The 23,242-nt window shown below is 47.3% G+C and overlaps 3 protein-coding genes and 1 pseudogene across 4 annotated transcripts in view; 1 reads left to right on the forward strand and 3 right to left on the reverse strand.

Moving 5' to 3' along the window:
• The window catches only part of DGCR2 (DiGeorge syndrome critical region gene 2), a 36,979-nt gene extending 29,542 nt beyond the window's left edge, over window positions 1-7,437 (reverse strand). The window contains exon 1 of one of the 2 annotated variants that reach the window (XM_052689546.1): window positions 7,191-7,437. In XM_052689546.1, the coding sequence (XP_052545506.1) occupies window positions 7,191-7,269 (79 nt within the window). In that variant the 5' untranslated portion in view covers window positions 7,270-7,437. The remainder of the gene's footprint in view (window positions 1-7,190) is intronic. The other variant, XM_052689547.1, reaches the window with a different exon arrangement.
• Window positions 7,438-7,554: 117 nt separating this feature from the next.
• On the forward strand, window positions 7,555-11,333 carry LOC128084172 (testis-specific serine/threonine-protein kinase 2-like; annotated as a pseudogene).
• ESS2 (ess-2 splicing factor homolog) lies at window positions 9,937-19,282 on the reverse strand. The gene is made up of 10 exons (XM_052689833.1): window positions 19,073-19,282; window positions 18,783-18,951; window positions 17,708-17,803; window positions 16,983-17,149; window positions 16,156-16,273; window positions 15,603-15,736; window positions 15,367-15,469; window positions 14,445-14,554; window positions 13,426-13,541; window positions 9,937-12,903 (listed from the first exon to the last, which is right to left on the reverse strand). Exons 1-10 carry the CDS (start codon window positions 19,265-19,267, stop codon window positions 12,618-12,620), a joined length of 1,494 nt encoding a protein of 497 aa, XP_052545793.1. The 5' UTR covers window positions 19,268-19,282; the 3' UTR covers window positions 9,937-12,617.
• Window positions 19,283-19,452: 170 nt separating this feature from the next.
• GSC2 (goosecoid homeobox 2) lies at window positions 19,453-21,696 on the reverse strand. The gene is made up of 3 exons (XM_052690027.1): window positions 21,474-21,696; window positions 20,386-20,657; window positions 19,453-19,943 (listed from the first exon to the last, which is right to left on the reverse strand). The coding sequence occupies exons 1-3, from the start codon at window positions 21,694-21,696 to the stop codon at window positions 19,839-19,841; spliced, it is 600 nt and encodes a 199-aa protein (XP_052545987.1). The 3' UTR covers window positions 19,453-19,838.
• Window positions 21,697-23,242: the final 1,546 nt, after the last annotated feature.

A 23,242-nucleotide genomic window follows, 5' to 3' on the forward strand; every position in this document is an offset into this window, starting at 1 on the left:
GGGGCAAAATAAACTATAAGCATTAAAAAAAAAAAAAAAATCCAGCAAAGAAAACAGTTACTCAGAGAAATAAGAGTTTTCCATAGAGGAAAACTTCAATCCAATGTACTACATGAACAACATTAATATTTTCTTTAGATCAAGTTTCAACAAGAAGAGCATTCAGATGAAATGTGATAAGAGCAATTCAAGAACTATCAGAGCAATCAAGGCTAATTTGTAACCACCCTTAAACTGAAAGTAGGAACTGCCAGATTGCAAAGATATTGGGAAGCAGCTCCATTGACTTCCAACAGGACAACACATGTTCCCACCTTGTGGAAAAACAAAACAAAAGCTAACGTCACTGTTTCTCTAAGTACAGGATTTATATCCCCAAACTTTCAGCATGAAATGCAAAGAAAACACATCATTTAAGGTCAAACATGCATTAAGGATACCTTGCTGCAGTAACCTTTAATGTCAAGCAAGAAGGTAACAAAATCCTACATGTGAAGTCAGGCATTTTTAATGACAGCGCTCTCCAAAAACTAAGCCCAGCAATTTCTTGATTTTAAACCGAGAGAACAGGCCTTTCACAGAGCCTTGAAAGTTACAGCCTCAAACAACAAGGGCAAACAGGAGGTTCTATATGCACATCAGCACTGTTTAAATGCAGCCCGGACTACAAAAACCTCTGGCTCCTGCTTCATCTCTCTTCACGTCTTGCACAGGACTTGAAGTGCAAGCACCTATAACACTTAAAAGCAAAAATTTGATACACAGAAACATTCTGATCTGGGATTCTGAGAACACATTCTATCCTTTGCAAAGTAGCTGCTGCAGTAGCTGTCACGCACCGTGGCAAATGGTCGTGCTTTGAATAGCATTCCATGGATCCAGCGGAGCCCAGCACGGCAGGAATGCAGCCCGTGTTGCTCACCGCTGCATCTGCCCACACCATGTGTGATGCCATGCACTCCCATTCTGCAGTAAAACAAGGACCTGGGCAAGAGTTTCTTGTATCAAAACATGAGGCTTAATCACCCAAATCCCACCTGCTTGGGCTCAGAAAGCCACAGATGGACACTGATACAGCACAGCATTCTTGCACAACTTCTCTCCAAGCTCCTGCCAGCATACAAGGTGCTCCTGGTTAGGTCTGCACTTGGATGTCACTGCTATAAGACTCCCGGGTTTGGTTTTTGGCTTTGCTCCTTAATCAAGTAAAACATGTTACTCTTAAGTCAGAAGGAATCCTTTTAATTTAAACTGCTAATGAACGTGAGCACAGACAAAGCAAAACCATAGACACGAATCCTGCAGGACAACCCACTGTGTTATTCAGAGTCCCTCCCCAGCACTGGAGCAGAAGCAAAGCTCAATGTTCCCATCCACCACCCACCTCCCCTCTCCAATTTTATGAAAACAGGACCAAAAACCTCAGTAAGCATAGTCAAATATTTGCATAACTCATCCTCAGCCAATTCTACATTTCCATGCACTAGTCAATAAACACAGTGGAAACCAAATATAACACTTAGATCAACCAAATTTAATTTTAATTAACTAGGAAGCTGAATGCTATTTTGTTTAGCTTTACTTAATGAGGCAACTATCAATTCCTACTAAGCCTGAGAAAATTTGTATTTCTCAATAATCTAAATGGTAGGCATCAAACACTGACTATAACCTCCTCAGCATACAACGAATACCATTAAAACACTGTTCATCAAATACAGAATGAGAAGACTGACCCTTTAGCACAAAGCTGAAATTAAAAGTTTCACAGGAAACCACAACACACCAGAGATCTGGCACTTTGGGAAATGCAGATTAAAGGCTCATCCCAACTCATGTATTTAAGTCACTCGATTGCTGGAGTTCTGCTGCAGCTCATCAGTGCCAACCCAAGGAGCTGAGAGTTCTCATCAACCCTCAACAAGTTCTTCGCCAACTGTACAGTGAGTGCAATGCACGGGTTTGTGTCTGCCACGCACAGACGGTCCACGATACACAAACTCCCCATGCTAGCGCCAGGCACCAACCCACACTTGGCACCAAGGAAGAACTGCTGGCCCTGGCAGCAGAACAGTCTTGGAAACTGGCAAACAGCTCCCTAAAACTGCAGTGTATGGGGGACACATGCTCAGTACTGTACTTGGGCAGGAATCATATGCTGCAGCTGCAAAACAAACAACACCCTGCCAGCCAGCGTGACCGAAGGAGGCTGTGTTTGGAGGCTGTGCCATAGGAACCAGGAGAAGCATGCTCCTTGCAGAGCTGCCCGTGTTCCCCTGCTTCATTTGGAGCCAGGAAGGAGGACTGCCCAATTTCTCACACCTTCCAGGTTGGTTTTCCAGCATTCTCTGGGGGATTTTACCTCTTTCTTTCTCAGTATCTGAAGTTCTGAACTCTTTGAACCTGCTGTGTCAATCCCCAGCTGCCTGCAGCAGCACTTCTCCATGGCCTCGCCTTGCTCTACTCCTGAACCCACTGTGGGGACACAGAAGTCACGTCTGTCAGAATCCCCTTCTGCTCTACTGCTTCTCAGAATCCCAGCCGTGCGCACCAAGCACTGTCTGCCTGCAGGCCCTTGCTCCTCCTTACTGCACAGGCAGAGCAGCAAGCCTACACGCACCCCAAAGTTGCTTTACAATTGGGAATGATCAATCTCACAGCATCACAGCTGCTGCTCATACTGCTGGCCTTGTCCCCTCACTGACAGTGGCTGCAAGGAAGAGTTTTTAAATCCAGCAACCTCGTTTACAGCTCAGAACAGCAACAAACAGCAGAGCAGTAAGGAAAACAACAACTGGAACACTGAAAAATGAGGGGCTGAGCGGGGGGCAGGCTTGCGTGCAGCAGCATTGGCAGAAGAGGTGCAGTGAAAACCTTCTGCCTTGTACCAAGCCCTCGCCTGGGAGTTCAGCTGAATGCAAACACAGGGACTGCAGCGAGCAGCAACATGGAACCCAACAAACATTACTCATTGCAGCTTTCTCCAAGGTAGACAGGGAACAAAAGGCAAAATCAGAGCTTCTACTTGCTAGCTGATGCAATCTCTCTAGGAGAGAGGAAAGCTGTGCCTTGGCCACATTTTATGACTGATCTATTTGGCTCTTCAACTGAACCAACTGATACAACGGAATTAGTCAAAAACAAACAAATTCAACCCCAGCATACAAGTTTTGCTGGGGGTCTTTTCAGACTCCTAATTAAGGAGCTCTGTTTAAGAGCAACACCTTTAGATCAACAAGGAGGAGCTGGCAGCACAAACACTAAGTACTGTATGGCCCCAAGGCCCCAGCACCTCTCCTGCACAACCTCGTAAACCTCCAGCCATGCACACCAAGCAGCACAGCAAGAAGTGCAGACCCTAAGCCAAGGCTGTGGGGTGTTCGATCAGACACCTCGCAGTGCCAAGTCTGCCTAAGCACTGCCAATCAGATAAACTGCACTCAATTTTTAGGAGCCAATCTCAGGCTAGAGGAATTACTTCCTTTAGCTAGCCCTGAGGTGGAGAAAAAAAAGCTGCAAGAAGAACTCTATTGGCTTTTAGCTGCCTGGTAAATGCTGTAACAAGAAAGCCCAATGACCTACATTGACAAGCCTCTGTACTATACCACTATTACAAAATCCAATATAAAGCCCAACCACGTTTAAGTGTTTTCCATTAGCAAGCAGACTATCCTGTTAAATATGAAAACGTGTTATTGTCTTTAGCAATGATCTTACTTAATCCACTAGACAACATTCCCCAGGGTGCTGTGCCGATCATTTCGGACTGTTTAAGTTCCCAATATTATACAAGGACCCCCAAACCTTTGCTTTACACTTGTGTAATGGGATGTTGACAGAAACAGGAACTTTCTACACATCCTCAAACTGTGCTGCAAAACCAAATTCTTGGTTTCCATCTCTGATGCTTGTTAGACAATTGAAAGAAATGCACGAGTGCCTAAACCCAATTTAGTTCCAGTACAATGTCACCCTGTTAAAACATTGCTGAAATATTTCCTCACATAAAAACAACAGCTCTCAGCCGGCAAGTTCAATAACCTGAAGCAGATGTCATGAGGCGTCCTGAAAAAGACATGAAGTCCAAACCTAACATGGCAAATAGCTCAAAAAACGGGTGTCTGATCACTGGATACAGCCCATTCTGTGCATGTTTAAAAGAAATACTGAGGTAGCCATTCCCTGTGCACCCATGTAGTTGCAAAGGTCTGACACACTGATCTCCAGTGCACATGAGTAGCTTCCAAACATCAGGAGAAATGCTCTACTAAGAAATAAAAAATAAAATAAGAACCAAATAATTAATAAGGAACATTCAATAATACATTAAGGAGGAAGTTTTTCACACAGAAGATGACACACTGGAACAGGTTGCCCAAGGAGGCTGTGGATGCCCCATGGAGGCATTCAAGGCCAGGCTGGATGTGGCTCTGGGCAGCCTGGTCTGCTGGTTGGCGACCTGCACACAGCAGGGGGTTGGAACTGGATGAGGACTGTGGTCCTTTTCAACACAGGCCGTTCTATGCTTAAAAAGAAGCTACTGCTCAAAATAAGCAGTTTATGGTCAAAAAGGGAAAAAAAGAGAAAGATTTTGGGACAAATTCAAGCTGAGATTCTCAAAGGCATAAAAGGGCCATTAAAAGCCTACTGGCTGAGAAAAATGTAGCTGCCCATGGTACCTTCAGGAGCCCACATCTCCACAGCCAGGGCTGATGTCACGGCCTGCTGGGCGCACCCAAGGTTGTTAGTGATGGTAGCTGCGTAAAGCAGACTTTTGTCATCAACGCTGAAAAATTGGCAAAACAAAGAGGAAAGGAAATAGGAATGTTCCTCTCTCAGTTTACTAACAACTATCTCACCCTAAATGCAGAAAAAAATAAGTCCATGTAAAAATCACTGCCTTTCAGCTTCCCTGAAAAGATACTACAGTTGAGGAGGCTTAAAAGAAGGTTTTATTTATCTGAAGAGCACAGCAAGAACACGGATACAAAGCTAGTGTCAAATTAACATGGAAGTACAAAGAGGAGCCTGATTCGCTGGGACTGAATTGTGAAGGGACTACACATTCATCTCAGAGTACATAAAGCCTCACATCACTCTGCAGCACTCATTTGATAGCTCCAAGTACAGATTTAAGTTAAGCAAGCTGCAGGCATCCTTTGTAAACCAGGAAGACAGTTGCTACAATACACAGGTTGAAAGAAACATACAGAAAAACAAACACAACCAGGAAAATAAACTCTTAAGTCCAAACGCTATTGTAACTCTCCTCTGAGGAAATCCATGCACCTGCCCACAAGAGACAGGGGGCACTTCATTGCCATTCTCCTTGTTTAAAATGGGAAATTTGGTTCTGCGCACAGTCCACACTCACACGAGCTAGATTCCCCATTTGTACATTTTCACTCGAGATAAGGCCCTACAATATTCAAGCTACTGAGCAGACGACCTGTTGGAGACAGTAAGTGAAGCAAGTGAAAAGCAAACCTTAGCAAAGGAGGTGAGGGCAGACAGCAGCACCCACCTGCAGGCTCTCCCCAGGGCGCAGGAAGCCACCACCATGGACAGCTCAGGCACGGCGTCCCAAAGGAGCCCCTCAACCAGCACCCAGCTCCAGACGCCGACCTGCACGAGGCTGCTTCTGCCACAAGGTGAGCTAAGGTTCCTACTTTACGTGTGGTTCCATATGTAGCCATACACATGCACACACGTGGTTCAAGCAGAGCATGCGGAATTGCTGTGGAGGAATCCCAATGCCACAGCTTCCAAACCCAGACCTGCAATGATGACAGCTGGGGGATGTTTACAAACAAAGTATTTCCAGCAGCCTAGCTAGGAGACCACAGATCTTTAAAGTCGATACCTTAGTGCAATAGTGAGAAATATTGAAGGAGCAGCACTCAAAACAAATTCTTGTCTTCTACCACCAAGTACTGGATGCTAACAAGGATCTGATACCATACTACAGCAACACGTGCTCTGACACTATACAGAAAGTGCCATTTTCCAATTTCTAAAAGGCTCCAATGCTCAATTCCAGGCCAGAGAGGAGCCCAACACCTGAAAGAGGATACAGACTTCTGCTGAGTGCTTCCAACCAGTGGCTCGACCGCCCACAGCATCAGCCATAAGGGCAGGTGCCTGACATGGAGCTGACACTGCATCCTGACCAACAGAAAGGCCTCTAGCTTCTATAACACCAGCTAGGCTAGCAGCTTTTTTTTTTTTTTTTTTTTTGGCTACATAAGTGCATGTCATAAGCCCTAACATACATAATGCTCTGCCAAAAAAACAAGATAAAACAAAGCAAGTCACACACACAGCAGTTTCAACATCCAAGTTTGTTATTTCAGAAAGGCTGCCTACACTGACCCAATTGTGCTTCAGCTGTACCGAGAACTTGCTTGAACACAGTTCACTAACAGTGTCACGTTTTATTAGTTTGGATCATCAAAGTTATTTCAAAGGGAAAGAACAAGTGGATTTCAAAGTTACGAGAGGAATGCCATCGTTCTCATCATCATACTGACAAACAGCAAGCAGCTTCCAGGGCGAAGCTCACCGTGCTATAGAGGACAGCCTCACACCGAGGCTACGGATCCTCCTGGCAACAGCTGTGAGCAAGTTCAACACCCAAAGAGAAATGAATGAGCTACACGGTTCAAAAAGTAGTCACTTTCGGCCAACAAACACCAATCATTTCTGAAAAGTTAATCGTTTTCACGCTTTAAAGCCCTGTGCCTATAGGAGCCACCAGGAAAATCCCGTCTCTGCACCGCTTCCCCGAAAGAAGCAAACACAGAAGCGGGGACACGATGCGGTAAGAACCGAGATGCAACAGGGCTTTTTCTCTTCCATCACGGTGAGAGGCGGCTCGGGGCTCCCGCACGCCGTTCCGTGCCACCCAACGCACGGGGCGCCGACGCTGGGTCTCAGGCAGGGCAGCAGCAGCACCCGCCGAGCTCGGCGCTCTGCTCGTCGCAGGGCTGCGCGTATTTCCCGCGAGGCTTTCAAAGCCGCTCCTCGGCCACCTGCGGGGCTCCGCGGCGCCGCTCCGCTCCAGCGCAGCCCAGAGACGTCGTGCTGGTCTGGTCCGGCCCGCAGCCCTGGAGCCGAGCCGCAGCCCAGGCCCGAGCGGCGCCGCAGGCCCCGTGCCCGCAACCCGCCCCCCGACCCCCCTCCGCCCCTACCTGGCCGCAGCGGCTCGGTGATGCTCAGCACCAGGAGGAAGAGGAGGAGGAAGGTGCCGCTGTCCGCTTTGGGCACCATTTATCCTCCGTTCATCCTCCCCCGGCGCAGCGCCACAAACCCGCGGGGAGCGAAGCGCGGGGCGACGCTCGGCGGGAGGAGGAGGAGGTGGAGGAAGAGGAGGAGGTGGAGGCACGGCCGCCGGACGATCCCGTCCGCGCCGAGCTCTTCCCCGCCCCGTCCGCCGCCGCCCCCGGGCGGGAGCCAGCGGCCCTGGCTGCGGCGGCGGCTGCGGGCGCGGGGGTAGCGCGGGGGTCGGGCGGCGCCACGCTGCGGGCCGCTCGCCTGGCTCCGGCGACGCACAAGATGGCGGCCGCACCTCCCCGCCGCCTTCCCCCGCGCCGCCACGCCCCCCTCCCTCCGGCGCAGCTCTCGACCAATCGGCGGCGCGGTGGGCGGGGCTCGGCGCCCCCCTCCTTGTAAGTCCCGCCCCCGGGGTCGGAGGCTGAGGGGCGCGCCGTCGGGGCCTCGAGCTACGGGAGGCTGCGCTGGGGGGTTCGCGTCGGGATGGACGGGCTTTGCTCCTAGGTGGTGCGGTTTTTTCCAAATATTTTTTAAAACGGTGGTGAAATCGAGAGCTGAGATTTGATTAAAACACGCAACTCGACGTTTTCCAGTCGTAGGCGGCGGTTCCAAGGTCACCAATAAAAGGCTGTCAGTGCCCCCCCGGTCCCCGCTGCCACCCCTCCAGCCACGCTCAGCTCAGCGCGTGCCCTCTCCCCAGCCCCGCGTCCCGCACCCCGCTCCTGCTACCCCTTTCTCTAACTGCACCCGGCCCTTCCTCCCCCTTCCTGGCTGCTCCTGCCCGCACACAGCAGGCAAAGTAGCGCTGAGAGAAAATAAATCAAACCCCGCTATAGCCCAGGTGGGTTTTCGCATTGGATTTGGCCGTCTAAGGTGCTGTTTTGGCAAAGAGTTCTGGCAGCTCCATTGCGGATAGCAAGGGTGCACAACTGCAGGAAGCAGAGCCCTGACATCAAAGCAGCCCTGCAAGAACGGCCTGGCTGCAAAGCTCTTCCCAGAGCCAGCTTTAGAGCATTTCCCTGGAAATAAATTACAGCTCTGACAAACGCCCTTCAATCCATCAGAACCAAGGCTTCTGATTTCAGGTTAACTCACTCGAGGGAAGACAGGACCAGCACCGTCCCGTGCCTCAAGGTAGTTTATGCAATCAGCTTTTAAGCACGGATTGCACAACACCAAACTAACCATTCTCAGACACGGCTCTATCTGTGCTGTTCTGTGAGCCAGCCACATCCTGGTACGAGCACAGCTCCTCAGAAATTCCAGGATGCATCCAGCCAGGAAGGCTGAGAACTGAAACGCTTCTGTATGCACATCACCCATCAAGCAGGGCCTCTGAGTAGAGGCAACCAATTCGTACTGGCTTGCACTGCAGGCAGAGCAACATAGAGCAGAGCCTTCAGCACACCCTAGCATAGATGTGAACACCTCCCGGGGACAAGCAGATTGTGGGAACATTGTGAAATAAACCTTTTACCTAAAAGTTTCAGAGCTGTTTACCCAGGTTGGTCTTTAAGGAATATCACTGAAAACACGGACACATCAGTAAATAGATGTTCTTTATATTCATCCATCAGCATCTGAGAATAGGTTGGTTGTTTCTTCCTTTTGCCTGAAGAAAAAAACTGAGCCCTTGGTTACCTCCACACTAAAAAAAGCAAAACCTTTTCGTTTCATGCACTCACAAACCCCAGCGACGTCGTATCACTCAATTTATTCTCACAAGTTGTGCTATAAAAGTCACTTGGAAAGGTCACAGCCAGGGACAGGTGCTGTGGAAGTGGCAGTGGAAACCGCACAGGAGGAAGCTCTCCACCAAGGCAAAAACAGCCCCAAACACCCTCAGCCTTACAGAAATCCGCAGGCACTGCTCAAAGAGCTGCATAAATATTTCCATGGATATTCCCTGCGGAGAACGTCGTGTGATTACAGCAAAGCTCTGGGCTGCCAAGTGTTACACAGGCTGCCCAGTGTTCTGCAGGCTGCCCTGTGCCCAGGCGTGGTGCAAGCAGTGTACTCAGCTGGCTGTGCCTTCCTGCCAGCAGGGCTCAGCTTGCACCCAGAGGTCAGCCTGTACTGCAACAACCACAGCTCAGAACGGTTAAAACTGTTCTTCGTCTTTCTGGCTAATTATAAAAAATAGCTACAAGCTTCAAAGACGGGGGGGAGAATAATAATCAAAAGTCCCAGTCTGGCGATCAGAATGTTTGTCAGAATGACATTGGTGGGCTGTGCAGGATTGTCCCCAGCCCCTGCGTTCTCATCGTTAAGGCTTTGAAGTCATACACTTGGGAGCTGAAAAACTACGTTTGAAAAAGCAGAAACCAACATAAAGCAAAAAGCCCCCGAGGCCGATTACAGTGAAGCAATCAGCACACACATAAACCACCATCCTCCCATCAGTTCCAAAGAAGTGATGTTGTGAGCTCTTCTCAAGTAAAGCAGAAGCTGGAAGTCAAAATGCAACTTACTCAATGAGTAAGGGTTTAAGAAAATAACAGCTGCCAAACCCACAGGAAGCAGCCAATCATCAGAGCTACGAAACGGAGGGGCTGAAAGAGAACCAAGGAAAGAAAGTTAAGGGAAAGCACCAAGCGAATAGAAACAAACAGTTCTTGAACGCAGCCACTGCGAAAACAAAACAAACAAACAAAAAAACCAGCATCCTTTGCTCCCCAGCACCTTCAGGAGCTCCTTCATGTAGCACTTAACCCTGTGTGCCTCCTGAGATACAAACATGAACAATTAAACAACTTCAGAAAGGTTTCAAAACACGAATGCAATAACAAACTCAGATAAATCGTTGTGCTTGAACATAAAGCCAAGCAGCACAAATAGAGCATTGGTCCATTCAGTGAAAGCATTTAAAAAACTTAACCTACCAACAAGTATTTTGAAAACTCACCATAACCAGCAAGAAGAGCTAAGACTAGATTTCCATCCATTGGGTACGGCAGGAAACCTTCAGCAGTAGAAATTCATAGAATCATTAAGGTTGGAACCACTAATCTTAGCCCACATCAACCCGTCGCCACCACTAAACCATAGTCCTCAAATTCAGTTGCTTAAGAAAATTTTCCAATAGTTTAATGCCTTCAGGAGGAGCTTTCTTGTAATCACTATTATGAATGATTCCTTCTCCATTTTAGCTTGTGGGGGAAAAAAAAAAAATAATCTAAAACTGGTAAACCGAAGACTGAAGAGGAAGACAACCCTAAAATAACACTGAAAGAAAGGTTTCAACCTGAGCACCAGGAGCACACCAGGAGAAGTCTCGTATGGCAGTGAAATTAGCCTGCTGCAACAGGTTATAAAGCAATGTGGCTATAAAGATAATTGACGACAGAATGCCTCAGGGCTTCCTGGACTAATTTCTCCCCAGGGAAACAGATGGAACATTTGCACCTCTCATCAATCATCAAAACTCTGAGATCTTTGAGGTATCAGGAGGGAAATTGTACATCTTTATGGAGCTGGGGGTAAAGGGAGACCTCCTGGGCCATGTCAAGCTGACAGAAGCTGTGAAAGAGAACTTTGCTCGTTTTAAGTTCCAGCAGTTGGCTCCTGCCATCAAGCACTGCCATGACTTAAACATAGCTAACAGAGACCTGAAATCTGCACATATCCTTCCCAAAGAACATTTAAACGTCAAGATGTCAGGCTTGACTTCTCCAAACATTTGTCTCAGGGTGAAAAGGGAAGATCTATTCTCAGCAAAACCTTCTGTGGGCAAACGCAGCCCCTCAAGTGCTGCAGGACATTCCTTGCAACCCCAGGATTTCTGACATCTGGAGCCTGGGTCATTTTGCACACAATGGTCTATGCATTAATGCCTTTTAGTGATTCTAATGTCAGAAAAATTATGTGTACTCAGAAATAATACAAGACTGACTTCCACACATCAAAATACCTGACTAAAGACTGTGAGGACCTTATTTTCCACTTGCTTCAGCCTGACACATCTCAGAGATTGTATGTAAATGAAGTTTTTGAGATACTTGTGGTTCCAAACTCCTAAATCCCAAATCCCTACCCCCTCTGCCCACTGCACAAGAGGGTGAGTGTCCCCAAAAACTGCAGGGGAAAAGCCTGAGCATGATCAGCAAGCCAAAACTTCTTTCTGTGGGATGGAAAGGTGGGGTGAAGGAAATCAGATACTCTTAAAAATTGATCCAGCTTGTGAACTGCTGGTTTTCAACTTCAACTACCCCCAGTCCTTTCAGAAATAGTCATCTTTTGCTTTACAAAGTCCATCTACTGAGCTGAATGAACAACCATCTCTGATATGGTTTGCAATAACCAGGAGTTTTGGTCAAAAGCACAAAGGAAAGCTTTCTTTGGAGTCACAGTGCTGTTCACACTCAAGCTTCTGTTACACCAGCTGCAGAACACAATAAGTAAGATTGCAGGTTATTAGGAAGTGTGAATTGACATCTGGAACTGGGCACATTTTTTCACAACGTAAGATTTCTTTTGACAAGTCCACCATGCACTGGGAAGCACCAGTTTAAAATTCACTTGCATTAAAGAGATGTCCCCTACAACCATGAGTGACAGAGATGTGTATATATATATATGTATATAAGGGTTAGGGGTCTGGAGCATCTCCTGCACAAGAAAAGGCTGAGAGACCTGAGATCTCTTTGGTCTGGAGATGAGAAGGCTGAGAAGGGAAGAATTTCTTTACTGTCAAGACAGCACTAGAACAGTCTGCACAGAGAGGTGGTGGAGACTCCCTCTCTAGAGATACTCAAGTCTCACCAGGACGTGGCCCTGTGCAATTTACTGTAGGGAAACTGCTTTAGCTGGGGAGTTGTAGTCTATGATCTCTAGATGTCCCTTCTAACCCCTACAGTTCTGTGACTCTCTGATATCCTCTCTTCTGTAAAGGATGAGACCAAAAATGTTTGACAAGCAAGAGTAAAATCCAGTTCAACCTTTTAGGAAGGCTTAACATATTTTATAAATAGACATATTTGTATAGAAATGTATTCAAACACATGGCCATCTGAAAAAAAGAGATATTTCAAAAATTATCACTGTTTGAGCTAAGAGTCCAGATTCTTCTTTGCCACTGCAGGAAGCATCCTTATGATACAGCTGTGTAACATATCCATGCAGTTCAAAGGGAAGTTATACCACAGCAAGAGACACTTGTCTTCCATAAAGCACATCACAAGCTATTTCAGCTACATAGTCTAGATTTGGTCCCGGATCTAATAACTGCTGGCTTCCACTCTGGCAGCTGAATCTAGATACCTCTTACTACTGATGGTTCAAAACATCCACGTTGCAGACAGCTGAGCATGGGCTGTTCACTGTTGACTTGCTGATGACAAGAATATTTAGAAGAAATCAGATGCCTTCCTTCTTTTAGGAAGCTGTAGTAAATTATCTGTGATTGATGTAGTATCTTGAGATACTGGTGTCTGAGATACTGTCCTAGACTGTGGGGTGGTCGTGGGTGTTTGGGGCCCATTTGCTGGTGTCTTGTAACCAGGAGTTCCTGTGTGGGCTGGAGAAGGAGTATAGCTGGCCCGCAGGGCTTTGTCGGTGTATTTACTTGCAGTCCTGTTTACCAGTCGTTGCAAAGCTGGTGACATTGCTGGGCTTAATCCTTTTGGAGTGAGGCTGGAATAGAAAAGACGCTTTTAAAGACCTTACAGTAAAATTTTTTTTTATCAGGAATGCTATCAATGCTTCCACAGGAGAACCTGGTGTCCGCTTTCTCCACTGACCAGGCCCATTGGCAGAAGTCCTTTTGCCTGCAAGTAAATGCAGCCTGATCCTCTAGAGAGAGAAGTAACAGAGAAACATCTAACATCCCTCCTTAACATAAACTGCACTGCCTGCTTATTTCCTTTGAGCCTGTGCCGTCCTTCCTGTGAGCCAGCCAAGCATGCTGCATCAGGTCTCATCTACTTGCAGTGAAGCAAGACACTGATCCAGATGCACCGCTTGGGTAGCATAGGGCAGAACAGTAATGCTCACAAGAGGGAGTACCAGGAACAATCACCACCCCCCTTCCCTTGGTGTGTTCTTTTACGTCTAAAAATGTTTCCAGCACTTTCCTCATTCCTCCCTTTCTGCATATATTGATTTAAATCTCATCAGATTTCACCCCCAGTTCCTCCATCACAACAGAAGTCTCACCTGGCCAAGTTTTCTGTGACTTTTCGAAGTGCCTCCTGCTTCTTTGCTCGATTTTTAGCTGCCACTTCATTGGCCATCTTGAGTCCTAACCTCTCTCGACGTCCAGGCTCCAGGATCTATAAATACATCACACACTTTACCTGCCAAGGCAGTAGGTATGAGCGCTGTATAAATGAAACAAAGCACTTCCATGGTTGGATTGCAGCTGACAACAATCTAAACTGGGGAGGAGTGGGATCAGCCCACTCTTCTCTTCTGCTACATAAAAGCAAGAGAGGACATAGAGAGATTTTCAACTTGCCTTTGCAAGTAACAAATATGGTAGAACCAGTTCAGTCAAGGAAGCAGCCATTACATCTGGCATTTCCTCCTGCTGTCTCTCATAGACAAACAATGTCACCTGTGTCTTGCCTAGCCCTGGCCCATGGCCAGCCAGCTCTCAGGCAAACAAAGGCATTGCTAAACAGCAGGAAAACCAGACAACAACTTCAAAGTCTGACAAAACAGATGCACACACAGAAAATCACTCTTTTCTTAAACTAAGAATCTCAGACAACTCACATTCAATGATACCAGCAGGAGACAGGTTGCACACAGGGTCAAGCGTCATTAACAAAGTCAGTGTACCTTTCCAACCTTTAAGTGATGCAGCTGCCTCAGACTTGGGAAATATTATGATTTCTACCCATTCCTACATTAAAATCAAGGAAACCAGGCACCTCTTCAGCTTTCTCCAAAAGCCCCTTTGTCTAGGCCTATCACCAAGCTTCAAGTCTCACTGTCGCCAGCTGTGCATTGCACCTGAGATATCTGCACTAAGTAGCTTTCATGTGGGGCCATGTCCATCTCCACCCTCCAAGCAGAACACAGGTTATTAGTCTCAAGGACTGGGAACGCAGCCCAGAGATGTGTCACACATCCCACAACAATGCTAATCTATTAGTTACTCACTTGTCTTTCCCTTCTTAGCCCATGTCCCCTCTGCCCCAAAGAATGACACGTTGACTCCTATGAAATACCTTGAAGGCTGGTCCAGGTGTGCGATCCACATACGGTGTTTCTGATCCATCTAGACGTAAAGGGGTGGTTTCTATTTCACCCCATGTCATAAAAGGAGACTCATTCACACCTGAAAATAAATTTTAAAAGTCGTACTCAAGGTATTTAACTATTTGGTCAGCAAAAACAAAACAAAAACAACACAGAATCCACCCACAGAGAACCATATTATGAAATGTAGCAAACTCAAGACACAACTGAGCCCTGCTACAGCCTGTGCTGAAAAGTAACACGTCGTTCCCATTACAAAGACATGATCTTAAACACCAGGTACTGCTGTGGCTGTGTCACCCTCCAGCTTACAAAGCCCAACCTGATCTTTCCATGTGTATATTTTTCCACTGGTATGCTTTTGCTTAGTGAAACTTTCATTTTCTAATTCTACAGTACAATCTTCCCCTTTGATACTGTATGAAAATTCCTTCAATACGCGGAACTATTTAAAAGCAAGGAAATGATAGAAGACTTAAGACATGGAATAACCAAATGTCTGTGTCAAACAATGACTACACCTTGCCTAACAGCTACAATTACAGAATAGATTCTAAGATTAAGTCACTGGCTAGAAAATCTGGCTGTCCACTGTTTGGAAAAGGCATTTTCACTGATGAAAAGAGGTGCATTCCATATGCCACCTACAGGCTTCTCAGAGGAAAAGTCTCACTACGTTCACATTTTAAGAGGGATAAAAAAAAAGACAAGGAAAACCATGTTGGTGAGGAGCAGCTACAAATTCAAACACCGTATCTGAACTAGAAGAAAAATAATCAGAGCGTTCTAACTGAAAGCATCCTGAAGCCAGTACATCTGAACAAAATGGAACTGTGACACACAAGCAGATTTAGATGAAAAGAGGAAAACAGCCATAAAGAAACCTCTTACCAGGGGCAGGAGAGGGAGTAGTCACAAATCCATATCCATTCACTTTTGGAGACTCCTGGGGTATCAGCTCTTTCCCATCTGGTCCTACTTTCCCCTGTTTGTACTGAAATAATAAAAACAGTGTCATTCATCAACTTCTAGAGAAAGATGCCAGCTATCTATATCCAGCACACACACATCATCAACAATTATGTTGTTTTAAAGGCCTTTGACCAGAAGCAACAAAATTATCCAACCTGAGCATTGAGGGCTGCAGCTTGCTGGAGCTGTGATTTGCTCAAGGCTTGGCTAAATGGATCTTTCACAAAACGAGTGTTCCGATGGACAACTTCCCTGGGCTTCTTAAACGTGTCCTCCTCATCAGGTACACCTTGAAATGCAGAAAGTCTTTGTGAAAGGGCTCAGCTATAACATGATAGAATTTCCTACAGCAACCAAGCGACCACAAAACCAAAGCAGCGCTCTTTGAGCAGAAGCAGCAAATGACTGAAGATAATGAGTGCTTAAGAATAAGATGAAACAAACCAGAAATATTTATGGCTCCTAAAAACAAATGCTTGTTCAGTGACAGAACACAATCCAGCTTTGCAATCAGAGGCAATGAAGCAAGATCTCAAGAATGATGCAGGATGGGTGGAGAAGACTCTTAGAACAGCTGCACATCTCTGAGCTACACAGAAGAAACAGTGCAGTAGCACCAGTAAGAGCTGTTCTGTCAGAAGGGGGATAAGCACTGTCTGGAGCCAACAAACCTAGACAGATCGCCCTCCTGCGACTTGCATGCCTCACCTGTTGGATAATACATGAGGGTGTTTCTAGCAGTGTACTCCCAGGTCTCCAGCCCAGCTTTCACATTCTCCAGGGCTTGCTGCTCTGCTGAAGGAAGTGCCAGGTTTTCATTTCGTCTCTGAAAGGACAAGAGAAGAAAAAATTAGGACTGAAAACATACTCCTGCAATCTTTTCATCAAGCATGCACCACTTGCAAGAGCTAAATCACAAGCTCAGCTACAAGTCCTAATGTACTTAGCATCTGCAAAGCACGAGCTCCCTCCTTCTGGCAACTGGCATCTGAGAAACCATCCTGTGCCCATAGGATAGCTTACAAAACCCTGTATGAGCTCTTGTATAAAATCAAGTGAGCACCATAGACTTAAAAAATTCACAAGGATTACGTATCTATTTGTTACACCTTCTGACAACACTAATGATGATTCAAACAGCTTTCGTTTTTTTCCATCTACTAATCAAAATTAAGTTGAATGCTTCACCAGAAAAAAGAGAATAGCAAGATCTGCCATGTATCTCATACAAAGGCAGTCTTCAAAACTAAAGTGAGTAGCCTTGAAAGAATCTTTCTACCATTCTACCATACCAGAAAATGTATTAGCTGATACAAGCAGCAAGAAAAGAGCAGAAGCTTTTTCTATACTATTAATCGGAGGGTTTTCAAACTTTTCCATAAGAATACAGGTATGTAAGCATTTGGCAGAGTCTGAACAAAACAGATGGTAAGAAAATACACCATTTAATTAAACAGGAAAGAAATACAGTAAAAGGGCATTTCCCTCTTGTGTCATTTTGGAAGTGCAGAGAAACACTGGAGCCATTTCCCTACCTGGGCATACTCCTCTTCCGCACTGTACAGCCAAGCATGCTTGACTTTCTCCTTCTCCTTGGCCACTTCCATGATCTGCTCAAATGAAGCATTATCTTCACTCGTGTGTTTTGCTAAGAAACTGTCCAGATTGGGAAGAGCATCTTTATCATCTTTTTCTGCTTCTCCTAATAAGAAGAGGGAAGAAGTTTGACGTAGGTTAATATCTCCCTTTTTGTAAGAGACACAAGCCTTAGTTCCTTCTGTGAGTAGCCCTCTACTGACTCACTAATAATTAAACTTAGTGGGAAAAAAAAAGAAGTGTACACATGCAGAAAGACACAACTTCAGAAAACATAACCAACTTTCAAAGAAAGGCTTTCACTACATTTATAGCTACTCCTGTTAAAGGAAAACACACAAGTGCCCAGACGCCAGCAGACATTTCTAACATGCCACACGAATATCTATGCCTCTGCTATCTTTGCTTACTGACCCCAATTTCAGGTGACACAGGAGAAATTTACTATTTTCCAACAAATTCAATGCATTAGGAAGTCATACTGCCTTAAAGAGATCTATAATTGAAAATTCACACAATTTCAGATTGATTATTTTCACTTACTAGAAGGTTAAAAGAAATTGCTTAAACATTGGCTAACGTTTAACCTTCACCAGGGGACAGAGTTCACAAGCATACTTTCGTGCTGCTGAGGAATTTAGCGACAGAAACATTATTCTCCTACCTTCCTCTGCAGCTCGAGTGCCAGCTCTGGATTTATTTCCCAGAGGGAGACCACCTGGATGCACTTCTGGGGTTTCAAACGTGGCTGGGGTAACATCTGTGACCAAAGAAAAATGTTCGCATGGTTACCAGAGCACAGAACTGAACACTTGCCATAACATTCTGCATCACAGGTCAGGTACCAAACATGAATCACAGAAGACAAATCACAAGAAGAACAATGTCATTAAAAAGTTGTAAAAAGGCTATAAAACATTCTTTTCAATATGGCTCCCATTCAACAAACAACATCTCTCATCTGAGACATTCCCATGCTGAGAAAAATTCACAGGAGAGTCACAGGTGTACAAATTTGCTGTAGCAATGTGAGCTTAACAACCTTAACACAGCTCAGTGTTTTCTCCCACAGCAGGGGAGGAAAGGAATTCACCATGTGAGATGTGTCCTTTTGCTATGAGAAAGCTGCTTAGCTAAACTGCCCACGAGCTCAGTGAGGCACAGGCCTTCAGCACAAAAAATTCCCAAACTCAAAGTGAAAACAAACACACAACTGAGCCTCTGATGTTTGCTGCATTAACCTTGGGCTGTCATGAGCTTTCCATGCCTTCCACCCCAAAAACTGTAATGATGATTTAGTACATAGCCTAAAGCTTCTCACAGTACAGTGTTGTAAGGTACAGCATGTGATCTTTGCTAATAAACAGGAGCTTGACAAAATTTGTCTGACACAGTTACCACGCTGCTTTTTTTTCTCCAGAAGGAATTATTGGACACTATCAAAGAGAAATATTACATCAGTCATCAGATACTGACTACTGCCCAGTCTGCCATACTAATTCCCATGCAATGTAAATCTGTTGTATGACATTAGATAAGAGCAATAACATTAAATACAAAGCTTTTTACCTTAAAAAACCCAAACAAATAAATAAAAAGCTGAAGACCATTTCTCTCTCTTGCATAGCCTACGGCATACGAAATGACAAAGCATAACGTCATTTTTCTGTTTTGTTTTGTAGAAATCATCTATAATATCAGTTTAAACGTTAAAACAGCCATGGTGAGATGGTTCTTACATGGCACAGGTGTGTCCCGCGATGATTTGCCCAAGGAGGAGCCAAATTTAATAGCGATTTGCCTCATTTTCTCCAAGTCACCATTTTCCTCAGCTTCCAGATACTCCTTTTGCGCCCGTAACTTCTCCACGTCGGGAAAGAAATCGCGCTGAATAATATTCTCTAAACTCTGCAAACAGAAAATCGCACGAACGTGTCAGGACCCCTCGCTGTCCCCAGCCGTTCAGGACGGGCCGGGCCGCGAGCGGCAGCGGTGACACGGAGCGGGGCGTCCCGGGCCCGCCGCCCACCTCGATGTAAGCATCCTCATCCAGGATCTTCTTCGGACGCTTGGCGGCCGGTCGGACGGTCTCCCTGCTCCTGACCACGGCGCCGGCCTCGGCGGCGACGGGCACCAAAGCTCCGGAGGAAGGCGCAGGAACGGCCGCCATGACGCCTTGACCCTCCTCGGCCACCGTCGCAGACGCGACGTGACGTGACGTCATAATAACGCGACAAAGAGTTGGAGAGCTTTTTCCGGGAGAGGCGCAGGGAGCCGCTGTCAGCGCGCCCCCTTGCGGCTGGGAGGAGCGGACCGGGCCCCCGGCGCCCCGATGACGGCGACGCCGGGGCAGCGGAGTCGCGGCGGGGCCTGGGGGGCGCGGGCGGGGCTCGACAGCTCCGTAGGTGTGTATGTGGTGAGGGATGCGGGTCTTTGCCCGCGCAAGGGGCACAGGCATGGCCGGCATTGCTTGGGGCGAGGCACCTCGTCCTGGGAGCCCCGAAGAGATGCTCTAAGCCACGGAGTGCTGAGAACAGCCTTCATTGGCACGTGTTCATAAAGCAGAGCTGACACAAACACAAGCAGTGCAGCCCGGGGATCCCGGCCGGGGCTCACGTGCACAGCACAGGCACGGTCCCCACACCACCTGTCAGCTTCGTGCTCGCTTCAGCATCTGAGGGCCACATCACTTCAACAGGGCTCAGCACACAGGCCGGGTTTCGGAGGAGCCCCGCCTGCGTTCACCCATCCCGCCCTCTGAAGCCCGGCCCCGCTGCTCCCCTCCCGCAGGGCCGTTAGCAGCTCTCCTTGGGCGGCTCTGCGCTGCCCTGAAGGACCATTGCCGAGGCAGATGCTCTCTTCTGATGCCTCCACTTGGCTCGACGGTTCTTAAACCAGACCTGGAAAGTGTAAAATGAGAAAAGAACGTCTGCATTGTGTTGGTTAGGCAGGAATACCCTCGGGCTGTGCAGAGTGGCACTAGGGTATCATAGAATCGCAGAAAGATTTGGGGTTGGTGGGACATCAAAGATCACTTAGTTCCAACCCACCAGCTGCAGACAGGGTTGCCACACTAAATCAGGTTGCCCAGGGCCCCATCCAGCCTGGCCTTGAACAGGAATGGGACTTCCATAGCCTCTCTGGGCAGCCTTTGGGCAGACAAAAATCCCCCTGACATTTCATCTACATTTAATCAAATACCCAAAATACCAAGAATGTTTTTTACAACAAGACTCTGAACTCTAGCTCTGCAGCTCCCCAGAAAGACAGTACCGTGCCCCAGTTTGTGTTCTCCTGGAGTTACAGTGAGCAGAAGGGAGAAAGCTCCTCCCAGCACCTCACCTCCACCCTCTCCTCCTTCAGGTGGATGCGGTTGGCCAAGTGCTCCCTGGTGATGACGTCCGGGTATTGGTTCTGGTGGAAAAGTGTTTCCAGGGCCTGCAGCTGCTCCTCGGTGAAAATGGTGCGATGGCGGCGCGTCCTGCGCTGGATCTGCTGGAAGGCCTGCAGCTCGCTGGGGCTGCCCTGAGGGCTCTTGCAGCCTCTGACCGCCGAGTGGAGCAGTCGCATGGGCCAAGGGAACCTGGTGTCTGCAAGGAGGGGGACGGTCAGCTCTGGGGGTGAGCAGCTGAAATACAGTGGCATCGAGCACTGTCTGCATCTGCACTCATTGCGTGGATGGAGTACAGCTCGCATGGGTGAAAGATGTATGATCACAGTGCAAGCAGGAGAAGGGCCCAGAGTGTCACTTGGAAAGAAGCATATAGGTGGGGAGCACTAGTGTTGTTCTCTTTGTTCACTTACCTTTGATGCTGTGGGCAAGCTCCAGAAAATGACTTGGAAACTTAACAGCATGGTTAGGAGTTATTTTTCCATCATAACACGGAGTATTTCTGAACTTTCAGGATGCTTTTGAACCAGAAATTAAGGTTTTCTATTTTTCTTTTATTTTCTTTTGCTAAATGCATCCACTTTGCTACATGTGGATTTGCTAGATTTTTGCTAGAGCAAAAAAATCCTCCCGCCTTTCCCTGAAAGGACAAGTGAGATTCCCAAGAGCGGGTGGTGCAAAGGAGCTCTGTCAGCATGACCATGGAGCCCATGCTCTCTGCAGAGCTCCTATCCTGAACTGCCACTCTGTGTGCTTTACCATAAAGCAGCAATACTTGGTAACAAAAAGCACCTGCTGATTTCAAACCCTGGTGAGGGTGCCAGCTTTCAGAAGCCCTGCTAACAGCAGACTCAGCAGCTCCTCACCAGAGCTGAGGTCAGAGAAAAGCACCCAGCACTGTGGCAGGTTGGACACTGCACTGTCACCCAGCAAACAAACTGCAGCACGCAGAGCCCCAGTCACTCACCCAGCCAACCTGGAGGGTCCTGCAGAGGCCGTGTGCCCGTGTGGGAGCAGCAGCAGCAGCTACAAGCCGCACCTTCCAGCTCTTCTTCCTCCTCCTCGTCCTCTTCCTCCTGCAGGGCAATGCCCTCCAGCTCACACAGCCCCTTGGGTGCACAGTCCAGGATGCTCTGGAGGCAGAGTGGAACCAGAACCTGGGGGCTCCTCTCTGCCGGGCTGGCGAGGATGTTCTCAATGCTGAAGGAGCACTGCACAGCTCTCCTGCCTGAGCTGGCATCCAGCGTGGGCTCTGCAGACATCCTTGGCTGGGCCGGTGGTAGTAGAAGCTCACACTGAGCAGGGTCTGCTCTCTGCAGGGTCTTGCAGTGTTAAGGAGCCCTGAAAGCAGAGCAGTGAGGCTGCCCAGAATCCCTGCGCTGTCCCAGAGTTTCAAGTGACGGTCATTCTGGCAGCAGAGTTTTTATTTTATACACACACACACTTTTCCTCCCTCTAACCTGGCTGCTTTATGCCTGAAGCCACCCTATATATAGAGAGAGATATAATCCCTTTGGAAAGAAAACCATAAACCCCCTTGTGAATAAAATAAATTCTAACTAATCTTGGCTTTGTGAAGGGTTAGTGTGGATCTAAGATTTAGCTAATCCCACAAAAATGACTCAAGAAGGAAATCTGATTTCTCCATCTCAGGTGTAGATTTGAGGTGGTTATGATCTCCATTGTGCCGAAGCCTCCGGTGCAGGGCAGGGGGAGGACAGCCATCCCCAGCACAGAAATGGACTGGAGGATTAACTCCTTACAAGAAGCAAATTATCCCTTTCTCTGGCCAAATGAAAGCTTTCCCATCAAAAGAGAGCTGTCATATCATACAATATGAGAGAGAAGAGAGCTCAGCTTAATAAAAGGTCATTTTTAATGAGAGCACAGCCTTTAGCTGCACCAGAACTCTCTGCAAAAGTTGTCTTATTTTCTGCTGAAAGCAGAGAAATTGTATTTTCTCTTCTTTTTTCCCCCACCTTCATTGCCATAATCAGAACAGTAATACAGATGCTTCACATCTAGCATGCTCTTGGTAAGGATTCAAATCCCTTAATAAATTAGATGATGGCCATTCACAGCATGTTGGTGGCCTGGCTTGGCGGTACAGATCAGTGGCACATCTCGGTGGCACGCAAGCACTTCTCTCTCAGCTGCCCGTGGGGAGGCATGTTGGATGTGTCCTGCTCGCAGTGTGGAGAGGACGTGGCACCAGGACTGAACACTCCCTGGGAATCACCATGGAAGGGATGGGTGCCCGCACTGAGCCCAGCAGCCTGGGGACAAAGTCTTGCAGGAGAGGGCTGAGCTCAGGTTGCTTAGACCCGAGTTCTCTTGCCCTGTAGAGCTGTGCAAGCCAAGGTCTGCAGCAAGGTGCAGGAAACCCACCTGGTGAATGGTGCTGCTGGGTGCTGTGGGCAGGGCAGTGTGGTGCCAGCGACACAGGAGTGAGAGCTGTGAAACTGCTGTGCATTAAATGTCAGCAGTTTTTCTTCCATCCCTCTATTTTGCTTCTCTTTTGGCTATTGAATTTGTAACATAAATTATCACCAATTCAATAGAAGGGGAAAAGCCCCTTGTAGCCTGCTGGTACCCACCCCCAGCTCCCAGCCCTGGCATGAGTACAGTGTGGGGCCAGGTCCTGCTCCCCAAATCAGACCCGTTCTGCTCTCAGCTGTACTAATCATACGGCTGAAGCAGATTAATCCCTGTTCCCCATCCTTCACAAAGGGCCTTTCCCCGCTCCCTGCCCATCCCTGCCTATTAGTGCCTTCGCTGATTGCTTTTTTTCCATTTCTCCCATACCTT

Source organism: Tympanuchus pallidicinctus, unplaced genomic scaffold (genome assembly GCF_026119805.1).
Source record: "Tympanuchus pallidicinctus isolate F22 unplaced genomic scaffold, pur_lepc_1.0 scaffold25, whole genome shotgun sequence".
Classification (NCBI taxonomy): domain Eukaryota; kingdom Metazoa; phylum Chordata; class Aves; order Galliformes; family Phasianidae; genus Tympanuchus; species Tympanuchus pallidicinctus.